Source organism: Thunnus albacares, chromosome 4, assembly GCF_914725855.1.
Source record: "Thunnus albacares chromosome 4, fThuAlb1.1, whole genome shotgun sequence".
NCBI classification, from domain to species: domain Eukaryota; kingdom Metazoa; phylum Chordata; class Actinopteri; order Scombriformes; family Scombridae; genus Thunnus; species Thunnus albacares.
In genome coordinates, this window is record NC_058109.1 from 20,313,628 (window position 1) to 20,337,204 (window position 23,577).

General features: G+C 40.0%; 3 protein-coding genes across 4 annotated transcripts in view; 1 reads left to right on the forward strand and 2 right to left on the reverse strand.

The window, feature by feature from the left end:
* cse1l (CSE1 chromosome segregation 1-like (yeast)) overlaps positions 1 to 10,755 on the forward strand; it is a 287,251-nt gene extending 276,496 nt beyond the window's left edge. Inside the window, exons 1-25 of one of the 2 annotated variants that reach the window (XM_044347906.1) lie at positions 536 to 648; positions 1,460 to 1,555; positions 1,711 to 1,853; positions 2,035 to 2,136; positions 2,250 to 2,395; positions 2,525 to 2,615; positions 2,749 to 2,856; positions 3,995 to 4,087; positions 4,190 to 4,357; positions 4,450 to 4,579; positions 4,716 to 4,781; positions 5,017 to 5,219; positions 5,349 to 5,433; positions 5,662 to 5,723; positions 5,810 to 5,946; positions 6,505 to 6,608; positions 6,745 to 6,842; positions 6,950 to 7,100; positions 7,207 to 7,415; positions 7,567 to 7,664; positions 7,780 to 7,865; positions 7,991 to 8,072; positions 8,624 to 8,770; positions 9,630 to 9,861; positions 10,067 to 10,755. In XM_044347906.1, coding sequence (XP_044203841.1) covers positions 1,471 to 1,555; positions 1,711 to 1,853; positions 2,035 to 2,136; positions 2,250 to 2,395; positions 2,525 to 2,615; positions 2,749 to 2,856; positions 3,995 to 4,087; positions 4,190 to 4,357; positions 4,450 to 4,579; positions 4,716 to 4,781; positions 5,017 to 5,219; positions 5,349 to 5,433; positions 5,662 to 5,723; positions 5,810 to 5,946; positions 6,505 to 6,608; positions 6,745 to 6,842; positions 6,950 to 7,100; positions 7,207 to 7,415; positions 7,567 to 7,664; positions 7,780 to 7,865; positions 7,991 to 8,072; positions 8,624 to 8,770; positions 9,630 to 9,861; positions 10,067 to 10,156 — 2,916 coding nt within the window. In that variant the 5' untranslated portion in view covers positions 536 to 648; positions 1,460 to 1,470 and the 3' untranslated portion in view covers positions 10,157 to 10,755. Of the gene's footprint in view, positions 1 to 535; positions 649 to 1,459; positions 1,556 to 1,710; positions 1,854 to 2,034; positions 2,137 to 2,249; positions 2,396 to 2,524; positions 2,616 to 2,748; positions 2,857 to 3,994; positions 4,088 to 4,189; positions 4,358 to 4,449; positions 4,580 to 4,715; positions 4,782 to 5,016; positions 5,220 to 5,348; positions 5,434 to 5,661; positions 5,724 to 5,809; positions 5,947 to 6,504; positions 6,609 to 6,744; positions 6,843 to 6,949; positions 7,101 to 7,206; positions 7,416 to 7,566; positions 7,665 to 7,779; positions 7,866 to 7,990; positions 8,073 to 8,623; positions 8,771 to 9,629; positions 9,862 to 10,066 lie in introns of those variants that run through there. The other variant, XM_044347907.1, reaches the window with a different exon arrangement.
* On the reverse strand, positions 10,576 to 13,983 carry LOC122980196 (retinol dehydrogenase 10-B-like). Its single transcript, XM_044347969.1, has 5 exons — positions 13,351 to 13,983; positions 11,838 to 11,936; positions 11,552 to 11,697; positions 11,329 to 11,460; positions 10,576 to 11,181 (listed from the first exon to the last, which is right to left on the reverse strand). Exons 1-5 carry the CDS (start codon positions 13,798 to 13,800, stop codon positions 11,061 to 11,063), a joined length of 948 nt encoding a protein of 315 aa, XP_044203904.1. The 5' UTR covers positions 13,801 to 13,983; the 3' UTR covers positions 10,576 to 11,060.
* A 2,356-nt stretch (positions 13,984 to 16,339) lies between these two features.
* Positions 16,340 to 23,577, reverse strand: part of LOC122979994 (potassium voltage-gated channel subfamily B member 1-like) — a 38,563-nt gene continuing 31,325 nt past the window's right edge. Inside the window, exon 2 of the mRNA XM_044347658.1 lies at positions 16,340 to 22,712. Coding sequence (XP_044203593.1) covers positions 20,850 to 22,712 — 1,863 coding nt within the window. The 3' untranslated portion in view covers positions 16,340 to 20,849. The remainder of the gene's footprint in view (positions 22,713 to 23,577) is intronic.

Sequence of the window (23,577 nt, forward strand, 5' to 3'; positions counted from 1 at the left end):
AATGTGTTTTTCTTGTTCCTACAGTTGGATGTTTGGGCTTCACTGTGCAGAATGATTTATGTGCAGATTTTTACACTAGAAGTCTGTTTTTGCATTCATCTGTTGAACTGGTTTGGAGCCAATCATGGTCCAGTATGCAACTTGCATAAAGTGTGATGTGGAAACTTGAAGGCTCCAGTCCACATACACTGAGAATGGACTTTATAGTGAAGTAGGGGATGTCTTGTGTCCAGCAGTTAAACTTTTGAAATTAATATTTGCTTAGCTATAGATTCTGGATTTCTTTTTAATGAGGCAGAAGGAGAATATGTCATTTTAGGGATTTTAATGAGATTATTGAACTTTTTTGTGGACAAACCATAGTAGACACAAATTATTATTCCAAGCAAAGTATTTTTATATATCTTAAAACATGTCTGGAGGAGATCTTTAACGATTATTTAGTGTAAATAGTTGTCCTGTGCTGCTGCACTTGGTGAAGGCCAAACAAGGGGCGTGCCTTACAGCTCTGGTGTGACATCTGCGCTTGCGCAGTATAGTGACCGCGCAGTTCCTTTTTGCTCCAGACGTTTGAAAGCTGGCACGGCGACTACGAGTGTGCGGTCCGAAGTGTGACTCCCCATCCTTTGAGTGAAACTCACTGTAACGGTAAGATGTCTCATTGCATCGGCTATTTTTGACAGTAATGAGAGAGTCAGGCTTGTAAATTGGATCACAGTCTAATATCTTGAATGCGTTTTGTTCAGAAATGAGCTAACTTTATTGTTAGCGCAAAACATATTAGCAAGCTAGCGCTAACATTAGCAGGCTACCTGGAGCTGACTAGCTGATGGATCAGTCTATTCACTGGAAATGGGATATTGCTTTCCATGCCACTTTTAGATAGTATTTTCCGTTATGTTTTTAGTTTGGGACAATGGAGCAATAGTGGACTTCTACTAAATATCACTTTATATAAGTTCCAGCTGATGAAATATTCCGACCACCATGTGCTTATTTTTGAACTTGCAGAAGACAGTCTTTAGCCAGTTAGCTCACACGTTAAGACTTATACCGATCTGGCGTCCAGATTGAGGCAATGTAGCCGGTGTAGCTAGGTTAGCTGCTAGCAAGCTAACGTCAACGACAGACTGAATTCATTAAATGACTCAAATTAGTTGAGGACCTATGAACAAGATATGCAGAAAGTGTGGTATGGTCTTGTTAGACGTTTAAGCTTTTAAGATGAATTAAGCAGTTAAACTTGACATACATTAGGTAACTTTTAAGTAGCTGTTAGTGCGGTCTTCAGGGGGCAAAACACACGCTTGTAAGTGCATTGCTAAATTTTGTGGACAGCATTACGCAGCATTTAGACGTTCATTCATATGTAGTAAGCCATTTAGCCTCTTGAGAAAAGCACTGTCAGTCATCCGTGTTTTTTCTTTCATTGATTCACTGACTGGTTTCTCACCCTCAGTGGCTACGAGCATGGAGCTGAATGATGCTAACCTACAAACCCTCACAGATTTCCTCAGGAAAACACTGGACCCAGACCCGACTGTCCGACGTCCAGGTAATACAACTTCATGATATCACATGAACTTGCATATTTTAAGACTGTTCAGAAGAATCTTGTTCTCATTGACCTATTTATGTAAATTAATCACATGATTTTGTAATCTCTGCTCTGCTACATCTGTTGTCTGTTTATCTTTTTTTCTTTCCTAGCTGAAAAGTTTCTTGAGTCTGTTGAGGGAAACCAGAACTACCCCTTATTACTTCTCACTTTGCTGGAGAAGTCCCAAGACAACGTGATTCGTGTCTGTGCCGCTGTTACATTCAAAAACTACATCAAAAGAAACTGGCGCATTGTGAGTCTCACTAATTAATATCAACATCAGACATTAAGAATTAGATTGTATCATGCAGTCAGTCATATTTATAAAGGGACAAATATGCATTTAGAATGAAGTGTGAACAGAACTGTTGTATTTGCCTTGTTGACATGTACACTGAATTCAGTATCCAACTTTGTGATTTGTTTTCTCAAAGGTTGAAGATGAACCAAACAAAATCTCTGATCAGGACCGAACGGCAATCAAAGCAAACATCATAAATCTGATGCTAAGCAGCCCAGAACAGATTCAGAAACAGGTACATTATCACATGTCACAGTGTGTCAAGTGGTCTGATCTATTCTGCCCTGATTTTGAAGTGTGAACGAAGATTTCTCAACCAAGCCACTGTTTGTTCATCTGTTTCCATAGTTGAGTGACGCTATCAGCATCATAGGGAGGGAAGACTTCCCTCAAAAGTGGCCTGACCTTCTCACAGAGATGGTGACCCGCTTCAGAAGTGGAGACTTCCACATCATCAATGGAGTGCTTCGCACTGCACATTCCCTCTTCAAGAGGTAACACTAACTTCTTAATCTGTGGAATCTTTAAAAAAAAAAAAAAAAGATTAACTTAATACAGAAAGTTTCAAAGCTTTTCTCCCCCTCGCCTTGTCTCACCCCTTTCTGCTTTTTTTTCCTCCTAAGGTACCGCCATGAGTTCAAGTCAAATGAACTTTGGTCGGAGATCAAACTAGTTCTGGACACATTTGCCCTACCTCTGACAGAGCTTTTCAAGGTTTGTAATAATTTACAAGTACTACAAGTACATTATTTGGCATATAATATCTAACAAATATTGAGATTGAGTCATGATGACATTCTAATGTGACCAAGCATTTATAGTTACTTTTCTGTCTTCTTTGTTGCAGGCCACTATTGAGTTGTGTCAGACTCATGCTACAGACATCAATGCCTTGAAGGTCCTCTTCTCCTCCCTCACTCTGATCTCCAAGCTTTTCTACAGTCTTAACTTCCAGGTAACGTTCGGTTTGGTCTATACTTAAATGTTTTGGACAGGTGCAGGGTCTCATTCATAATTGAGGTAATAAAGAATACATAAGAAGTAGTTGTTGTTTTCTTGGTTCTTGATGGTTAGGAAAGTCTCGGGTCTGTTTCTGTTTTGAAAACCTGAAGTTGTTCTGTACCAGAGTTAGGCCACCTCTTGTACTCAATCACACTACATTGAATTATTAAAGCAACAGCAAATGGTTGGTAGCCCTAATACGTTTGTATGTAGTTATTTGGTAGATATATTGGCTGGTTGTGTACAGCTTTTTAACAGCTGTTGTAGAAGGCTTGTTTACAGTGAGCTATGGGTTCTGTTCAGACCTCAGCAGTTGTTTGATGGTTTGGTAGAGCTTCACAGAAAGCCGTTCTGTATAGCTTCCATTATATACAATGTTTCTTGCTGTTAAACAGCTAAACATTGAAGTGTTGTTTTTTTTTTTTTTTGGTGTAAGTGTTGTTTTTAAAGCTCTCCTGTGTCGTAAAAGTTAATATCAAGTCCCTAAACAACTGCTTAGATACGAACAAGATTGATGCAATGAGCATACTATGTAGTTATCATATATAGATATTTATAGTTATTTTCATGTGGCTGATCTAAGCCTTTTAGAGCCAATCAATCATTTTGGCATTAAAAATAATTTAAAAAATCTAATAACAAATTATCCAAATGGGGTCCCATGGTTACTTTGTTTTATTATTTTGGATTGAAATGTAATTCAAGGAGATGGTTATTAACAATAATCAGGGTTCCTGCAGATCACAACTCGTGATTCCACTGACAAACTGTTAATTTATTGAATTTACAGGAAATGTGCTATATCGGGAAATGATATTTTGGTCATATTGCACAGCCCTATTGTCAAGTTGATTTCAAACATAAAGATCAACCCTAATGTGCATTCATTTTGCTGTGGAAAGGGTATAAAATTTTCTCTTTCAAAGTCTTAAAAAGCATTCAAATTTGATTTCAAAAAGTGTGCAGCAGCCCTGTAATAAACACAAGCAAACGATGCACAAGCATTCTCAGTAATAGCATTGTTATTAAAATACAAATTTATCAGTGATGTGAAACTTCTGCTTAGAACTGCCCTCTGCATTATTATACAGGACCTTCCAGAGTTTTTTGAAGACAACATGGAAACCTGGATGACCAATTTTCATGGCCTACTGACTTTGGATAATAAACTTTTACAAACAGATGTAAGTATCTTCTTTTTTTACTCATGCAAAAAATTCCAACATTGCTGCGCTACAAAGTGGTCTTTAACTTATGTGTTTGTGTCTGTTACGACAACTCCCTAGGATGAGGAGGAGGCGGGTCTCTTGGAGTTGCTGAAGTCTCAGATCTGTGACAACGCTGCTCTTTACGCTCAGAAGTATGACGAAGAATTCCAGCCGTATCTGCCTCGTTTCGTCACTGCTATCTGGAACCTGTTAGTTTCTACAGGCCAGGAAGTCAAATACGACCTGGTGAGCGTACTGATCCCCGACTCAATTTCTGTGTTCTTTTTTTAAGTTCATGTTCCTTGCGCTAACAATATACAACCTCGTCTTTGTTGCAGCTTGTCAGCAACGCTATTCAGTTCTTGGCATCGGTCTGTGAAAGGCCACACTACAAGCATCTATTTGAGGACCAGAATACTCTCACTAGCATTTGTGAGAAGGTCATTGTTCCCAACATGGAGTTCAGAAGTAAGTAAATACTTTCTTCTCTGAGTCTTCGGATTTCACCTGGAAATGTTATCATTAGCAGACTGATTCAGTCATCTGCTAGCTTGGATACAAATGTGCGCTTATACTGACCAGATTGCCTTTAATCTCTGATTAGGTGCAGATGAGGAGGCCTTTGAAGATAACTCTGAGGAATACATCCGGAGGGACCTTGAAGGATCTGGTAAAGACATAAGAAAATATCTATTTCCTTCTTACATTGTGAATGTTACGGTTGTTTGGAATACCAGCCAGGTGTCTCTCATTTAAGACAAGTGTAAGTCCACATGTGTAATTGGCTGGTTAGGTAGGATGTATGTATGCAAAATTTCAAGGGAAGGTTTCCACATACAGCCTGGCAAATAATTGACAGTTGACAAAACCTTGCCTATTATAACCATGTCCCCATCCTTTCTCAGACATCGACACTCGGCGTAGGGCGGCGTGCGACTTGGTGAGAGGCCTTTGTAAATTTTTCGAGGGCCCAGTCACAGCAATCTTCTCTGGTTATGTCAACTCAATGTTGGCAGAATACGCCAAGAACCCTGGGTCGAACTGGAAACACAAAGATGCCGCCATCTACCTGGTCACATCACTGGCATCGAAAGCACAGACGCAGAAGGTATTGTTGACATAGATTTTTAGTCTTATTGAATATACAACTGTTAATACTGTGCACCTTTTATAAACTGTTTGATGAAATTGATATGATTGGGTTGTTTCCTATTTTTGTCTTTTTCTTCCCCACCAGCATGGTATCACACAAGCCAACGAGTTGGTGAATCTCACTGAATTCTTTGTGAACCACATTCTTCCAGACTTAAAATCCCAAAACGGTAAGAATACCCTCAAAGGCCTCAATATGCTGTCTCTTGTGTTATAACAGCTGGGTAATGGTTGCCTTTGACGTTGTATTCATTTTTGATTAGTAGCTGAGCAGTTAAGATAAAGATAGAAATGCAATAGTGCATCTTGTGACAGTAACAGCAAACTGATTACATTTGAATGTCCAAATTTTGAGTATACACATCAATAAGCTTTAATCGATTATGCCGTTATTGCAGTTAATGAGTTCCCAGTGCTGAAGGCAGATGCCATCAAGTATGTCATGATCTTCAGAAGCCAGGTATGAACTCTTCCTTTTCTCCGCAACTTAAATTTCAAAAGCCCAGATGAATATGTTACAGAGGCCCTTTTGTCCTTTTCCTCCAGCTTCCTAAGGAGCAGCTGCTGCAGGCTGTTCCTCTACTGATAACTCACCTGCAGGCAGAGAGCACTGTGGAGCACACGTACGCTGCCCACGCCTTGGAGAGGCTGTTTACTATGAGAGGCCCCAACAACACAACACTGTAAGTGTCAATCAATAAAGTGAAAGATGCTATAAACCAAAATAGTTGTTGGCCTCCAGCATTGCTCTCACCTTTTTCCCTATATATCTTCTCCTTTAGTTCCTAAATTCTGTAACCTCTCCCTATCCAGTTTATAACAAATTAAAAGGAAAATTGTCCATGGAGAGCAATTCTGACTGGTGCCTCAAATCACCTCACTGATTTTTTTTTTTTTTTTTTTTTTTTTAAATGTATTTGGGATGACAAACAATATGTGCACTTTTTAGGAGTGAAAGATCAATTTTAGTGGTAGAACTTGACAAGCTTTACATCAAACCCACATTAGGTGAAAGCCAATATTTACATGTGTGATGTGTAATTATCCTTAGTATTGTGATGATTGCCTGTTTATTTACTTTATGTCCTTGGAATCAACTGTATATATACAGTTACATATCACTGCAACAATGTCTTATTAGTTTCCCAAAAGACAACTGAGATGAAACAATATAGCAGAGTCTGCTCACATTTCTGCATCTTGCTGTAAAGCTACACCATTGTTTTTTGTTTTTTTTCCAGTATCATCCCTGCAGAGATGGCACCTTTTACTGAACAGCTGCTCAACAACTTGTTCAAGGCACTTGCTCTTCCTGGCTCATCAGAAAATGAATACATCATGAAAGGTGAGCCTGACTTTCCTCTGTCCTCTGAATGCTCCTCAGTCAGAGTCAGACCAATTTCAGAGTTATTTTAAGTAGTCTCATCATGTTGTCTCCTTTCTTTTCTTATTTATTTATTTTTTTCTTTTCATTTTTAAAGCCATCATGCGCAGCTTCTCCTTGCTGCAGGAGGCCATTGTTCCCTACATTCCCACTCTGATTGGTCAACTCACTCATAAGCTCCTCTTAGTCAGCAAGGTAACCTGCACTTTCATGCTATTAATGGATACAGATAGATTAACAAAGATGCCTGTTTGTTCAAGGAATACTCATGTTTACCATTTTTGTCTGTCACTTGCTTTCAGAATCCCAGCAAGCCACACTTCAACCACTACCTGTTTGAGTCCTTGTGCCTGTCTGTTCGGATCACCTGCAAGGCCAACCCCGCCACTGTCAGCAGCTTTGAGGAAGCACTCTTCCCTGTTTTCACAGAGATCCTTCAGAACGATGTCCAGGGTGTGCCTTTTTTAAAATAGATTTGTCGTTGTGTAGATGACACGCTGATAAACATTGCTGGTGGCTGATAAGAGGCAACTCATCTTCCATTTGTCTTGTGTTACAGAGTTTCTCCCGTACGTGTTCCAGGTGATGTCTCTCCTCCTAGAAATCCACTCCAACTCTATTCCCGCTTCCTACATGGCTTTATTCCCTCACCTGCTGCAGCCTGTGCTATGGGAAAGGACAGGGAACATCCCTCCTCTGGTGCGCCTGCTTCAGGCTTACCTGGAGAAGGGAGGTGCCACTATTGCCAGCTCTGCTGCCGATAAAATAGTGAGTGGTGACAGTGTTGTGTCCAGCAGAAAAATAGTAATGTTGTAAATGTCTGCAGTTAAATTGATGTATTTATGGATTATATAATTTATCCTATGTGTGACCTGTATATTGATGTTTGGGTCTTGTCTTGCTCATCTTTCCTCCTCAGCCGGGTTTGCTTGGAGTTTTCCAAAAGCTCATTGCCTCCAAGGCCAACGACCACCAAGGCTTTTACCTGCTCAACAGCATCATAGAGCACATGCCCCCGTAAGTTGATTATAATTGGTCTCCTCAGTGGCCTATCGATAAAATGTTGTGCCTGGTGAAATTGATTGGTTGAGGTCCTGACATGTTTTGTTGACTTCCTTTTTTCTTTTGTCAGAGAGTCAATCACTCAGTACAGGAAACAGATTTTCGTTTTGCTCTTCCAGAGGCTACAAAGCTCCAAAACCACCAAGTTCATCAAGAGTTAGTACAGTCATTTCACTTCCTACATTCATGAGCTGTTAATTTTTCGACTATGGTCAGTGACTGAGCGTGTGCCTGTTCACTTGTAACATCTTGTGACTTCTTGTTTTTTGTTCTTCTCACAGGTTTCTTGGTGTTTATCAACCTGTATGGTGTCAAATATGGAGCTATTGCACTTCAAGAGATTTTTGACAGCATCCAGCCTAAGTAAGTGCATTTTGAATACAAAAGGAGTGGGAACACAGTGGGAACATGACAACTTATACTTTACTTACTTCAAATAGGACACAATTTTAAGAAATACTCCATCAAAAACCTACGTTTTGAATATCAAACACTCACCCCCCTTTAGACTTTAAAGGTGGCTCTGAAAAGTGTGTAGCCTGGTCTTTCATAGGGGACAGCAGCTGTGGTCCACTTGAACTCAGAGGTTTCAAAGGATTCCAACAGTGACTCAGTTTTATGGCAAAAATGTATCAAAGGTGATTCTAGTGTGTCTGCAACACTGCTATATGTCCCATTTTAGACACATTTTTAGACCGGATTGTATTAATTTATGTAACTGACTAAACGATTAGTCTAAAAAGAGACTAAGAGAGAAAATGAGAGTGGGGCGCATTAATTTAAATACAATCTGCAACCACAACACTTGTGTTCCTAATCCCAAAGCCTTTGCAGGTTTACAGTGTGTCCTACGTTTAATCTCGTTGCAGACCAGCGAAAAGGTGCATTAATCCTGTTAACTTTTTGTATTGCAGAATGTTCGGTATGGTGTTGGAGAAAATAGTTATTCCAGAGGTTCAGAAGGTGTCTGGAGGAGTTGAAAAGAAGATCTGTGCTGTCGGCATTACAAAAATCCTTACTGAATGTCCTGCGATGATGGACACAGAGTACACTAAACTCTGGTAAGAAATCAGCCTCAATGAAACACAACCTTTTCATTTATTTTCTTCATGCAGTTACTTGGTTAAATCCCTGACGCATCCATCGCACATTTTTCACTTTTTCACAGTTTTCACTTAAGTTCTCTGATGAATCATCCTTTGAGGACTGTGCGGGCAGGTTCAAACTGTGTTTGATTGACACCCTCACCCTTCTGTTGGTGAAATTATGCATCAGTCCACCCAATTACTACCTGACTCTAGAGGTCTAATCAGAGTGATTGAACAGAGCCTTCAATATCTGTTAAATATCAGATATCATCTAATCTGATGTTCCGGCTTGTTTTTCATTTTCCAACTTGTAGTTTTCCGCCCCAACCAACGTTGCCTCAAGTGACATCACTTGAGGGAATTGATCAGACTTTGTGCAGCTCCCTCTGGAGCCACAAAAAGCTTTTTTTATACAACCTTTTTCACATATGCAGTAGTACTCCCCAAGACCTGTATACATACTTTGATGTGTAAAATCTGTTAAGTTCCCCTTTCAATAAATAAACATTATTATAGTCAGAATATCAATGACTGTTATGTACAATATTTAATGTTTTTCATAGTTTAGTGTAGTAGGTAGCACTGCATATAATTGGATGTTACTGGTTACCCCTGAATAAAGTAAAGCAGCAGAAGCTGCCCTGACCTGTTTATAGTGAAGTTTTCAGCAGTACAAGTTTAAAAATGACACATTTGTGTAGATTTTCTTGGTGTCTTGATGATGTTACTGAAACTAGCACTTTGCTAAGCATTGACTTTACATTGGATTCCAATTGTTTTATTCCAGACAAACAAATTAACCAGTGATTTGGGTTTATATGTGTTTATTCAGGACCCCACTGCTCCAGGCCCTCATCGGCCTGTTTGAGCTGCCAGAAGATGACAGCATCCCAGATGATGAGCACTTCATTGATATTGAAGACACACCAGGCTATCAGACAGCTTTCTCACAACTGGCCTTTGCCGGGAAGAAGGAGCACGACCCGATCGGAGATGCTGTCGGCAATCCCAAAATCTTGCTGGCCCAGTCGCTCCACAAGCTTTCTACTGCCTGCCCAGGAAGGGTATGTTTAGAAATGCAGCAGATGTTTAGTGTGTTATGCCAAAACTAATCTTTGGTGATTTATATGTCATAACATGGCTTAGTTGTGTTTGGAATAAAAGAACTTTGAAGATTGTTGCCGAATGAACGGCATGTGCTCTGCTACAAAAAGCAAATAAGTGAATCTCGCTTCTTGTCCATTTTTTCTTTTTTTGTTTTTGGTGCAGGTTCCCTCAATGCTGAGCACCAGTCTGAATGCAGAAGCTCTCCAGTTCCTGCAGGGTTACTTACAGGCGGCCACCGTGCAGTTGGTTTGAAAGTGACGTGATGGTGTTCGCTTAGTAAGGAGACCACAATACACTGCAGGAGTAGCCACAGTGGCTCCAGGTCACAGAGACCTGCTTCAGCTGAACTTTACAGTCTTTACAGATTTGGTTTTGACTTGACAGTTATATGATGGATTTGCCAGAGAAATTACAGTTCTTCTTGAATTTAGGGTGTGTTCTCTGATGGAAGTTTTTTTTTTTTTTTTTTTTAAGGTTTTTAAAAGACATGACCAAAAAGTTAACATAACTGAATCACTGTTTGGGCTCTTTGTTTGCTGTGTGGCAAAGGCTAACAAGGATTTGGATATCAACTTCTGATGCAATTATCAGTTTATTTCAGCGGAGGTAAATTTTAGCAACATTGTGGAACGTTGAACATCTGAATCATATGGGAGGGATTTCTTTAGCGCTTTTTTTTTTTTTTTCCTGTTTGAATTTATTTTAACGGTTGAAGAAGACCGTAGTCTGTGGCTCAAACATAAAGCTTAATATTTTTCTGTTGCATGTTTCCTGTAGATTTGTTAATGTCTAGTCTTTGTTTCTGCACTGTTTGTTAATGTGAATAAAAAGAGGCACTTGTATAGATCGGTTATCATTGCACTCTCATCAGTTTTTCTATCAACAGTGTTTTGACTAATTTATCTTACTTTGTGCCTCCTCCTGTTTAGAGATTAATAACATTATTCTTACATTAAAGAAGTTTCCTTTTCACTGAGCAATCCCGGCCCTTCAGATCCAATTATACTTTTGTATAACTGGAAATGACCCAACATTGTTGTGGCACTGGTATTGGGCACTCCCTTCAGATAACAAAATAATGTATGATATATGAGCCTTTGGTTTTTGCATTGGTCCATTATTTAACAATGTTATTAAACAGACTGACAGAGGGGTTTTAGTAGGATTTGACATGGCCATTGGATGTCTTCTGTTCAACATTCTTGATGAAGGGTAGCATGCATTTGTCTCCTCCCATGAAGCGATATGTTGCAACATTTGCCTCCCAAGGTAGCAATCTGGAGAAGGAAGGGAAGAAAACAAAACAAGTCCCAAGTTATTGTCTTTGGTTCCAATATATTTCTCATCCATAATGGCATTCCCCCTCTGGGCTTAAAAACAGATACTGTATGTGTTGTTTTATAAATGACCTGATCAGTACTTACGCTCGTGTCAGAAAGGGGATGTACATGAGGCGAGGAATGCAGATCATCTGCTGCTCTGCTAAAATGGCTTTCATGGACTGCTGTACAGTGTATAGGGGCTTCAGAGGTGGAATTATACTCCGAAGCTCCTTCCTGATAGATGGCAAACAAAGTGGAGAATATAGCATTTAATTATTTTTACTGTCACTAATAAAAAGTGTATTGATCAGCGATGGAATCTCACCTTATTTCACAGCCTGCAAACATCCCTGTGTCGACAATATAAGGGCAAACTAAAGTAGTTTTGATGCCATCCAGGTTTTCTGCGAGCAGCTCGTGGGTCAGTGACTCGTGGAAACCAACAGCCCCAAACTTACTGGCGCAGTAATCCTGGAGGGGAACGAAGATACAACGATGTGATCAGCATTTAAGAGTTGTCTAGTCAGTAAGCATCACTGTATGTTCTTCATAATATAATCTAGGATGTGTCTTGTTTGTGGCTGTGAGAAGTCATTCATCTTGTGTCTTACCTCCACACATGCAGTGCTGAATAGTCCAAGAGCACTGGCAATGGTTACAATGTGACCATGGTTCTTTGCTTTCATCTGTGGCAGGAAGGCCTTTGTCATCTGTTGGGATTGGAAATATAATGTTACAGTAGTATAACAAATAAAGAAGGTGGCCTGATTAATTCATCCACAGCCTTAGATCAACATTGTTCCCCCTCTTTTACCACACAGCACCCTACAGTATTTTCAAGTGAAAATGCGAATTGTTATAAGTAACACAGGAGGACTTTGTATGGTAATAGCATTTATGGGATGAGAGTCAGGTTAGGAAACAAATGCTCGAGCATCCAAATATGTTGAAATATTCTAGCATGGGGACAAACCAGCTACCCAATTAACAGTTTGTAAAAAAAAAGACGTGTAAATGGTCTCAGGTTCACCTTTACTTAGTGTGCTAAAATTTCCTTAAATTAATATTTGTCAAGGAATACTGTTCACACAATTGGAGCACATCAACTGAAATAAAGGTGTCCTGTCTAAAGATTTTGTCACATGGCTTCTCTTCTCCACAGAACCTGTCATATTATTGCAATGTGTTACGGTAAATGGTGAATATTCTCAAACAAAACCATATTTTAATTACCACAAATAAAATCACAACACCTTGAACCTGAATCTGTGGCCTCAGACGACCAGCCCCCCAAACCATGAATTAACTGTTTGGTAGTTGGTTTGTGTCAATTTGATTAATTGTTACTTTATTTGGCAATATGGGAATATGCACTACTTAAATGCAATATAATCTGAGATGAAATGGGCCTTATTGTTAGGAGGTTTCTACTTTCTTGAGGATATGCCCATGAGTTATGAGTTTATTATTATTATTAAATTGATATTTTTTGTGTATGTATAATGTTTATAATAATGTTTAGTGGGGGCACTTAAGGTTTAATAGGGACCCAGCTGCTCATAGGGTCTGGAACAGCTGCTAGTTTTCCTTCCTCTACCAGATGAGAAACATTAGAGTGTTGAAGGTGCTTTAACAAAAATAGAGGAAACGCCCACCTACTGTAAGTCTGTCGCTGATGTCCGTGATATTTGGTGCTTATGAGCTTACCCATTCATTGTTAGAGCATGGGACTGCAGGCTTTAAGAGGATCAACAGCAGAATCACATGCTTTCTTAACCGGTGGGCTTCTTTTATTCTGGGGATGAGTGGATAAGGTTGCCGCCCCTTATAACCTCATATTAACTTTTACAGACACTGAAACAACTCCATACTGTGATGTGATGTACCAGCTGGGCTGCCACAGGCTGCTCTGATCTCTTCACACATCAGTGCGCAAACACTGATGCGTGAGGGTGTGTGTGTGAGTGAGAGAGAGAGAGAGAGAGAGGGGGGGTTAGCAGAGTGAATAGATGTTATGTAATTCATGTCGGGCTGGTGGATGCTGTAAGCTCTGGTTCTAAGCAAAGGTGGACATTCACTGCCTGAAGTGTTCGTGCGTAAAAGATGCGTGCGTCAAAGTCTCACCCAAAAAAGCGCGTGGCAGTTGACGAGCAAAGTCCTCTCCAAAAGCTCGTCAGGACAGTCCAGAAGCCTCCGTCCGGCCACGACGCCTGCGTTGTTGACCAGTATGGAGACATCCCCGACATCCGCTCTCACCTTGTCCGCCGTCTCATAGATGCTCTGGCGGCGGGAAAGGTCCACGGTGTACGTATGCACCTGGACACCACGTTCCCGCGCCAGCTTGGCAGTCTGCTCGTTGGCAGCCTCATTGCAGTCCCACAGCACCAGGCGCGCTCCTTCTTTGGCAAACTCCAGCGCGAACAGCCGACCCAGCGCGCCCCCGGCCCCTGTGATCAAACAGAGCTCCCCATCGATGCTCTTCAACCTCGGCCGAAGGAAAGTTTGAATGACGGCTGTCAGGATGGAGTAGGTCAGGTCGATCAGCATCAGCAGCAGGTCCACTATAACTATCATGATGCTCGAGTCCAGTACTGTCCTTATCTGCTGCACCCAGGAGAAGTTAGAGAGCCACACATGCAGACCGCCAAGCTTTGGAGTTTGTTTCCCTGTGTGACGTGGGATTGGATGGCCATTTTATATAACTTGTGTGTGTGTGTGTGTGTATGTGTGTTTGGGATTAGGACGGGGACTGATGGTGGCCACCAATAGAAGGGCTTTTTGTCTAATGACTGACTGACTAACCCGTGCACATTCGTAACTCCTTCATAAACAGTGGCTGAGTATGAGGCAGGGATTAAGAAAACACTCAAGTCTCTTTTCTCTGGAGTCCAGAGCCAAAGCCAGCATATGACACACTGGACAAAACCATACATGCAAATTATAGACGAATACACTGTCATCTCTCACCATGTTAATGTGTTTTTTACCTGAATTTGCATGACCAAAAACTTTAGGAGCATACACTTCTCTTGTTCATTTTGAAGCTTTTTTTAATTAATAGTTTGAGCAGTCTAGTCAAGTATGCAGTGGCTCCAGTTTTTTTGTGTTTCAGCATTCAGCTGTGACTCATCACACAACAAAAATATTCTGAAACAGTAGGTTATGTAGTGAGCTCTGAGGCAAACAAGACCAGCCTCTAATTATTGTGTTTCTGCAGACTTTTCAGAGTGCTCTTTCAAAAGGCTAAAACATAGTGCGGAGAAACCAAAAGAACAAAAGACTCAATAGATGTCTCTGTGGTGTCACTCAAAGGTTGACACAGGTTATAGTTACTGTTGTAGGTGGAATAGATTTTTGTCTTCACCCTAAAATGTGAAGGTGTCATATTTTAATAACGCTTTGTGTATCTGTGAGGGCTTTCATTCTGTTCCTCCTGTGCTGTAACCACTGAAGCTGAAGAGTGGTTATTGAGTGAGATTTCACTACAATACTTCTTACCCACAGTCTGTAAACCAGACATTCTCCTCTTTTTCAAGTAACCAAACATTTTAGTGTTTTTTAACTAAATATGATGATATAACGTAATTAGATTTTAATCAAAGTAATGCAGTCAATCACAGCTTTTGGTCAGTCAACTGAGAGAGTTAACGTCTTTCAATATGTGGACGCAGTTCTTTTGTCCTTTTAAAGTTGTCTTTAAAAGATCACAATTAATGTTTTGTTGTAACTTTTACTCTGAGCTTCATTTGACTTGTATGTAAGATCTGTGCCTCTGCCACAGTTGACCACTGTAAACTACTTTTACACAAGTATGATGTTTTGAGTATTTTTTTTCCACAACTGGTCATCTATCACGTAGACATTCCTTTCATCTGTTATAGAAAGTTATTCCTGATCCATGATGTGAGGCGGATTATCCAAACCAGAGTAAACTGTTAAGGTGATAAACTGCTTAGCACGTGTGCACAAATCCCTAATATGTAAAATTTTTAATAAGCGTACATTTTGGGAAATTACTCTTTTTTCCCCCCTCTGTTACATTTCATTCTGTTGTTTCAAAACACTAAAGTGTACTTGACGCAGGCTTTAGTGGTTTTTGGTAAAGTTTTTGTTGCAGAGAGATTGCTTCTCATGGCAGTTAAGACTGTTTATGTCGTCTTGGGAAAAGCCTGAAGTTGTGACTGGCATTGACTGTGATGTAATCCTCTTCAAAACTGTGGTCATAATGTAGCATGACGAAATGTCACAAAACAGAGAGAATTAACTACATTAATATTGATCTGATAACACCTCATGACCCAAAAAAGAAACTGACCTCTATCTGATGAGAGTTTGGCTTTTCTTTCTGGTAAGATGTTGTTTAAAAGAGGGATAATGGTTGTGATGGAAACGACCAGTATACCATACATTTGATCATAATCTCAATTTTAGTGAATCAAAATAGTTGTAAATAGTTCAATAAAATTGTGTTGAACATGATTAGTGGATAAAGCAGTTGGTCCATTGACAGAAAATTGTATCCAATCTTGATAATTGCTTAATCATTTGAATAATTTGTCTGACAAAAATGCACAAAGCTTGTCAGGATTTGCTACTTTTCTCTGTTTTATAACATTGTAAGTATTATTATCTTTGGGTTTTAGAAAAACAAGCAATGTAAATGTCACATGGGCTGAGGAACATTGTGATGAACATTTTTCCACATTTTTTTAAAAAACATTTTATTGACCAAATCGGTAATCAGAAAAGTAAAATATAAGACTGCTATAGACCTTATGAACTGCAATTGTCAACTTTTATTAGAAACTACAAACTGATCATCTTCCAGTGATAATTGTTTCCAAAAATTTACTTAAAGAAGACTAGATGTTACCATGAATGTCAATCGTTGTGTGAAGTGAATACTTTGATATGTTTTAATTTTAATACAGAACACTGGAGGGTGCTGTTGTATAATATACACAGTCTCCATTCACCAAACACCAGCTCAGGCATTGCACAATCTCACCATCTTGTGTATTCACCATCTGTGTATTACACTCCTGTTGTATGTATTCAGTGGTTTTTATAAAAACACATTTCCGCTGATGAAGTGAGGCTCACAGGACCAACACTGGATTATTGTCTTTTATTAAGCATCAGTCAGTAAAAGGAGAAAATTGCTTCCAAATTGCTCATCATAGACATTTTCCTATAGCTTCTTAGGTTATATTTACAAGTTCTGTGTGTCAAAGTTTAATAGCGCTACATGCGTTGAACAACAGGAAACCACAAAGATAATATTCTACAAAGTCAACTGGTACAAAGTATGAAACTTTACAAAACAAACATTACCTGTGTGAGTTGAACAGAGGTGATTATTTCCCCAAAGAAGTGGGAAGATTCTGAAAATTAAATTATGTATCTGCATTTGGCTTAAACCTCTTATGCAGCAGATTGTGCTTAAAGAAATGGTTACATAATCATATTATACCTTGTGCTTTTGGGCATTGTATTTCAACCAATATGTACCTTTTATATGGTGACATTTTTATTTGCATGGTGACTAGACAGCAGATTGTTTAATTCAGGAAAATCAATAAAGTGCAGTTTAGAAAAAACAAAGAAAAAAAAAGATATAAAAAGCAATAAGGACATTAATAACATTCACCCAACAGAGAAAAAAAAAAAATTGTAACCATTTAAATAGACTATGGCTTGTTTGGATGTAAGTCCACTATGATGAGAGGCTCATTTCCAAAGATTTGTTATTATTTACTGCATGTCTGAGTGTTGTATGATGAATGCTTATGAATCTTCACTCTTCACTGTGCAGCGCACCCTCCCTTTCTATCTTTCTAGTCTTTTCTTTGGGTCTCGAAAGCCTTCAGTAGTGAAAGTTATATGACCATTTGTCAGTTTGACATTTTTATCCCATTACCATGCAGCGTTAAGGGCTGGGCTGCAACAAATCCCACACACCAGTGACTGTATAGTTTCCTGTAAGCTGAACAGCCTTCTTAGCCTTCCTCTACCAGACTGCTTTGTTACAAAGTTTGTTTCTCAGAGCTCCATGACACCATCTGACCAAAGACATTTCTGTAACTGAGCCTTTCCTGCTGTCCCAGACCCTCCCTTTGCATGCCCAGGATGATATTTATAGAATCACAGAAATGAACGCATCCTCACCCCAACTGCCATTTTGCATCGTCATTCTGCACAAAAGACTCAAGCACGAGGCCAGTCCTTGTAGTAGAAAAATACACACAAGTTCTGTGTGCATAATCTCACTATGTAATTTTCTCAGTGACAGAACATGATGGCCATCATCTTGCCTGAGGGATTTTTTACCCTCTCAAAAATGCATCAAAAGAGCTGAAAGAGCTTATGAATGCCTTATGATTCAATGCTTTGAATGGTCATCTTTTCTGTGTTGAGGAGTTATTTGTGCTGAAGTTGGACACAAAGTGGAGGAGCGTATAGTTCTCCAGCCATCAAAAGGGATGTCAGTTGTAATCAGACTGACAGATCTGCTGCACAGCTCTCTCTGTCACACACCGCTTGTTCCTATTCCATTTACATTTCACACTCACTCCCTCCATGGGAGTTAGGTAGCTGAAGTGAACATACACATAGCAACAGCACCTTAGTTTCAGGGGGTTTGTGGCTGACGTTGCGGTCAGGCTATGTTCTTTTGTAACTCGCTGAAGTGTTTGTGTGTGTGTGTTAGTGAATTTAAGAGAATAAAAGGATGATGTGGCAGTAGAAAGGCCCACAGCCCAGTTTTCTGTTGACATAATTTCTTTAACAATGGAGGCTTCAGCACACTGAAGCCACAGGTTAGGAGGGAAAAAGGAGATGGATGAATGTTTGAATAAATTAATGCATGAAAAGAGTGTAAATGCTGTGTATATTTGCTATACGTTATTTGAGCCTTTAAGGACTCCAACACTACAAATTAGGCTACTTGCTTGCATCAAATGTGAGCCATGCAGTCATCTAAACTGTCACCATGGAAACAGTGATTGCTCACTCTACTGAGTGAGTCTGCACCTGTTTGTTTTTTGTGGATTGGGCCTTTTTCATGTAAATGTTTGGTGCATTTAAGTAAGTGCACAAGACAGACATTAGAGGGAGGGGTGTGAATGTCTAATATATCAGTCTGACAGCATGATGACCCAGTTCTCTGGGCATTTATTTGCTGTAGTTTGTTTAATTGTCATTTGGGCGCCAGTAAACAGGGAGCAGTAACTGTCTCTGTGTGCGGGGCAGGCAGGTGTTAAAAGCAAAGGCACATAAATATCTAACTCATATTATGTGTAATGATTGCAGCAATGGAAAACAGCCATACAGAGTAAATACCTCTATTTTTTAATACTTAAGCTTAATGATTTACTATTAAAAGTAGATGCTTAATAGAATGCTTGCATGATATGTTATAAAGTTAACAATGTTATTTAAACCATGCTTGTATGATTAATGTTGGAACGAGCATGAGGGCACCAGATGATTAACACCCAGCTTGGTCATATGTTTGGAATCAGGTGCATACAGAAAAGCAGGATGCAGGATATTCGGTTGGACTAAAGTTGCCCACAGACACACAAGGTACCTCCATGCAGTTTGTGTGCCTGAGTGGCGAGCTATAGCCATGGGGTGGCTTTATGTTTGTTAGGGATGTCATGTGAACTCATATGAGCATAATGTTTGGGATTTCTGGAAGCGAACCACTTGCCAAAATCCACAGAGTGTAAATAATCAAATTAGCTTTTTTGAAAATGGATGTAAATTAAAGCGCGTGTGTTCCCTCTTCATTTTGTGTTTTTGAACCCTGTCAACAGTTTTCTTCTTCAGAGGCCTGACCTCTCATCTGTGAGTTCTCCAGCTTACATGTTTGTACCGAATGAGCAAGTATGGCTCCCTGAAGTATGTCTGCTGTTTAGAAAAGGAATGCTTACTTACTGTTGTCTGTATAAGTTATCAGAAAGAACATTTCTTTGGTTCTTCACATTGCACAAGGACAAAGGGACAGACATTTACAGGGAGACAGTAGCAAACAATACAAATGTATCTACTACAGTATATTGTCTAATAAATGCAACTCCTTCAAAACAATGCAGTACATACTGTATATTGAAATGCAAAACTATGAGATTAGCACAATATATTTGTCTAAGAGTCCATTCTTTTAGAAAATATCTTAAAAATATAAATTATTTTGATTCTTTTCCTGGTACAATAAATGTGTATTTTTGTAATATTCTACTTTTATAGTTATACATGTACAATATTCACATTCCTACAAAACTGGAATGTCAACATGGAAAATCTCTGTGATTTTCAGTGTTGTCTTTCCAGCTATGGTGATGCTCATAAGCACTTTCATTTTATATGAAGTTCAGTTGATCAGCTACAATAGGAATGATGACTTCTCTGTAACACTTATGAGAAAGTTTAGGAATAAGATAATAATAATAATAATTCTCCAGATTTCAGAATGAACTTAGATTACACCAATCTGCAGGACACACAATAGACATTTAGAAATAAACAAACAAAAAAAAGTAAACAAACAAGAATAAAGAGTTTTTCTGTGTTCATAATAAAAATAATTATCATGTTAAGGTGCTCTCTCTTGCCGGCAGTCGGGCACAGTGGGAACAAGAAGGAAATTGATGGATGCAGCCTCACAGTGTCTCTCTGTGTTGTCTAACTATATTCTGTGCAGTAAAAAATATCAACAAGCAAGACACTAAACTCCTGTTGAAAAGAAACAGACGGAAACACTTGATACTCTTCAAGTTCACACTTAAGAGACCAAGAACATAACAATAAATATTCTGTATGTGAAAGATCATTTTTGCACACACTTGTATGTGTATATGCTGTGTGTCTTTGTCTTTCTCTCTTTCACTCACACGAATGTAAAACATGGGAGACAACATGAACTAAGGCCAGTTTGAAGGAAGGAAGTTAAAGGACGCCAACTATACATTTTCCCAACACTTTGCCTTCGTAATGCCACAATTAAACACTGTAACACTATAATTTAAAGAAAAATTTATGTTCCCCCTTCACACTACAACATAGTTGTGTGAACTATCTCAGCTGAATGTGTTCCCCAGTTTGCAGTGCCATGTTTCAATGCCCTCTGTGGTTTGCTACTGATTGGACAGCCTTTGCTATCGGCTTTAAAGTGGTATCCAGGGATGTCAGAAAAATAGGTTTTTGCTTATAAAAATGATATACTGTACTCTTATACATAGGCTGTAATTGTTAGATATGATAATGTGGGCTAAAACAAAGGTAAAAATAGTAAAAATGATCTGATGGGCATTCCTTGCCATTTTTAAAACCTCTTAGATCAGTCCTTTCCGAAATTCATTTATTCAGGAGTCATTTGTAGGAAAATGTTTGAGAGCAGAACACAAAGATATTTCCCATTGTCCACAACTGTTGTATTTTCATGGGATAAGTATTTTGTGTTGCAATTGTTCAAATATTCCTGCAAATGTTTCCAATGCCTTACATATTTTTTGGAAGTTCAGTTTTGTGGAGTTCACTGTACTCATATTTGCTCCCCCTCCCTCTTTGCTTCCTTTTCTCCTGTCTGTTTCCTGTGTGGTCTCTCATTCATCAGAACTTTAAGCATTAGAGTGACTCTTCTCTCCCTGAAGTGGCTGTAGTTCCTGAGCCACATGGTTCTCCTGCCCTTCCAGTGGCAGTGTGCTGTTCCCAAGCTTCCTCTGGAGGCCCTCCATGTGGTTGACCCCTTGCTGGAAGCCGGACTGATGGTCAAACTTGGGGCTGGCTTTATCCAGAAGTCTTTGGGATGGGTTGGTGCCTGAACCATCATGCAAGTGCTCCTCCTCATCTGTGTCAGCATCAATGAACTTATTGATGGATGCATCGTGGAATGTGAAGATGCTAGGCAGTAAATTCTCCGGGCTCTTGCTGGGTGTCATGCTGCTGGCAGTTGTGTAGACAGACACTTCAGGGCTCTGCACTGACGAGCTATCTGAGAGGGCCCCTGTCCCTGAATCCTCCCCACCTCTGAAGTTGACCTTGAGCGAGCGGCTTCTGAGTGGGTTGTTGGAGCGCAGGCTCCTGGGGCTGTCAGAATATGGGCCAGTCATGGTGTTTCGTCCTGCCAGGGGCGTAGTGGTACCCTGGGATCCCTCATGCTCATTCTCCAAGGTGGGCTCTAGGCTGGGGTTGGTGCTGACTTTCCCTGGCATGTTGCTGACTGGGCTGTGGGAAAAGCGAGAGCTCTCAGCGAAGTCAGTGGCACAGCTGATGAAGCTGTCAATGCTGGACATGCTTCTGATGTCTGTCACTGCCTCCACTGTGCTTGAGATGGCTTCAGCAGGGATGGTTCCCATCTCCAATTCAGCTCTCTGCCTAACTGGTTTGGATAGCGGCCCTTTTTCCTTGCTGTTGAGGTTTGGTTGTGACTGGGTCTTGGCCATCTTGTTGTACGTCTCCTCCAGTTTCTGAGCACTGAGGTGCTGAGGGCTGCTAGAGGGCTTCGCCTGCTCTTGGTGGCTTGATTCAAGGGTTTTGATGGGGCTGCTGTGGCTCGTTTGTGACTTCAGTTGGGGCTTCTCTCTCTGCAGACTTGGAGACACATGATTATCGAGTACCTTTTCCTTTTTTCCTGTGTTCTCATCAGTTTTTTCCACCATCACATCCATAAGCTCTGCACTGCGGGTAAATGCATCTTTCATATTCATAGAGACAATGCTACCATTTCTCTTAGCCCTCTCCAGAGCTTCCCTTCTTTTGATGGCTTTCTCCTGCCTCTTTTGCTCTTTGTAGAACTCAGAGAAGTTATTCACAATGATGGGGATAGGCAAGGCTATCACCAGCACTCCAGCGATGCAGCACAAACCCCCCACTATTTTTCCCAGTAGAGTTTTTGGATAGATATCTCCATAGCCTACTGTGGTCATTGTAATTGTAGCCCACCAGAAGGAAGCTGGGATGCTTTTAAACTTGGTGTCTTCTTCATCCTTCTCAGCAAAGAACACCAGACTGGAGAAGATCATGATACCCATGGCCAAGAAAAGGATCAGCAGGCCCAGCTCATTGTAGCTCCTCCTGAGGGTGAAGCCCAGAGACTGAAGACCCGTGGAGTGACGGGCAAGCTTCAGAATACGCAGGATCCGCATGATCCTGAAAATCTGGACTACACGGCGGACGTTCTGAAATTGCAGCACACTCTTGTTGGATTCTGTCAGGAAGATGGTGACGTAATAGGGCAGGATGGCCAGCAGATCAATAATATTCAAAGGACCCTTAAAGAACTTCCATTTGTTGGGCGAAGAGAGGAAGCGGAGCAGGTACTCCATGGTAAACCAGGCAATACACACAGCCTCCACGTGGGCCAGTTGTGGGTTGTCTGTGGACTGGCCAAATTCATCTGTGTCCTGCAGCTCTGGAAGGGTGTTCAGAGACAAGGCAATGGTGGACAACACAATGAAGAGGATAGAGATAATTGCCAGGATCTGGAAAAAACAGAAGAAAACAATATTGAAAAATATTGAAGAATACACAATAATGTATAAAGCCCTGTGCTGTTGTGCCATTTTGGTTGGTCAATCGTTTGTCAGTCCATCACTTTGGTCCAGAATAAAATATTTCTAATTATTGGATAGATTACCATGACATTTTGTACAAGCATTCATTTTAATTCCATGATCCCCAGAAGATGAATCCTAATGACTTTGGGGATATCCTGACCTTTCCTCTACCGCCACCAGTACTGTTCTGTTTGTAACTTTGAAAAATAGCTCACTTTTTAAAGTTTGAAAGTGAGTTGGATCAGGTGATTAACCAGATGCAGGGTACGTACCAAGGTACTTACTTAGGCTATTAACAAAATACAATTGGTTTCTGACTAATTGCATGTTCAATCCAGTCTTTCAATCTTTGTCAAACAAGAAACCAACATTTGATCATTAGTACATCCCTGCACTGACGATGGTCGCCTAGACTGAAAATTAAAAGACTGCATTGAGTATGCAAGGACTTATCTGTTAACTGCCATCTGTTTTGAGTTTGTGCAATTGTCCTTCTCAAAACCTTGAACCTGTAGTTGGCACCAATTTTTAAGCTTTCATGTTGAAAACTAAATTTATCACAATCGTATACACAGCAAACAAAAAAATTAGATCCAGCTAGTATTTCTACATCATGTACAATCATACATTTGAAGGAGTAATTATGTATTTTTGCAATTTGAAATGTTGAAAGGCAGAGTAAAGGATACATTTGACAGTTGATGACTGAAAGTTAAAATGCCCCAAAGTGAAATAGTGCTTTGACAATGTCAGAGGAAGAAGACTGGTCCTATGAGAAACTCCATTTTAA

Excerpts from the sequence above, each read along its gene's own strand:
- LOC122980196 (XM_044347969.1), bottom strand. The coding sequence starts at position 13,800 with ATGATAGTTATAGTGGACCTGCTGCTGATGCTGATCGACCTGACCTAC. Across the intron at positions 11,698-11,837 it reads TCAGCACTGCATGTGTGGAG|GATTACTGCGCCAGTAAGTT; the intron begins GTAAGACACAAG and ends GTTCCCCTCCAG. Across the intron at positions 11,461-11,551 it reads TTTGCAGGCTGTGAAATAAG|GAAGGAGCTTCGGAGTATAA; the intron begins GTGAGATTCCAT and ends GCCATCTATCAG.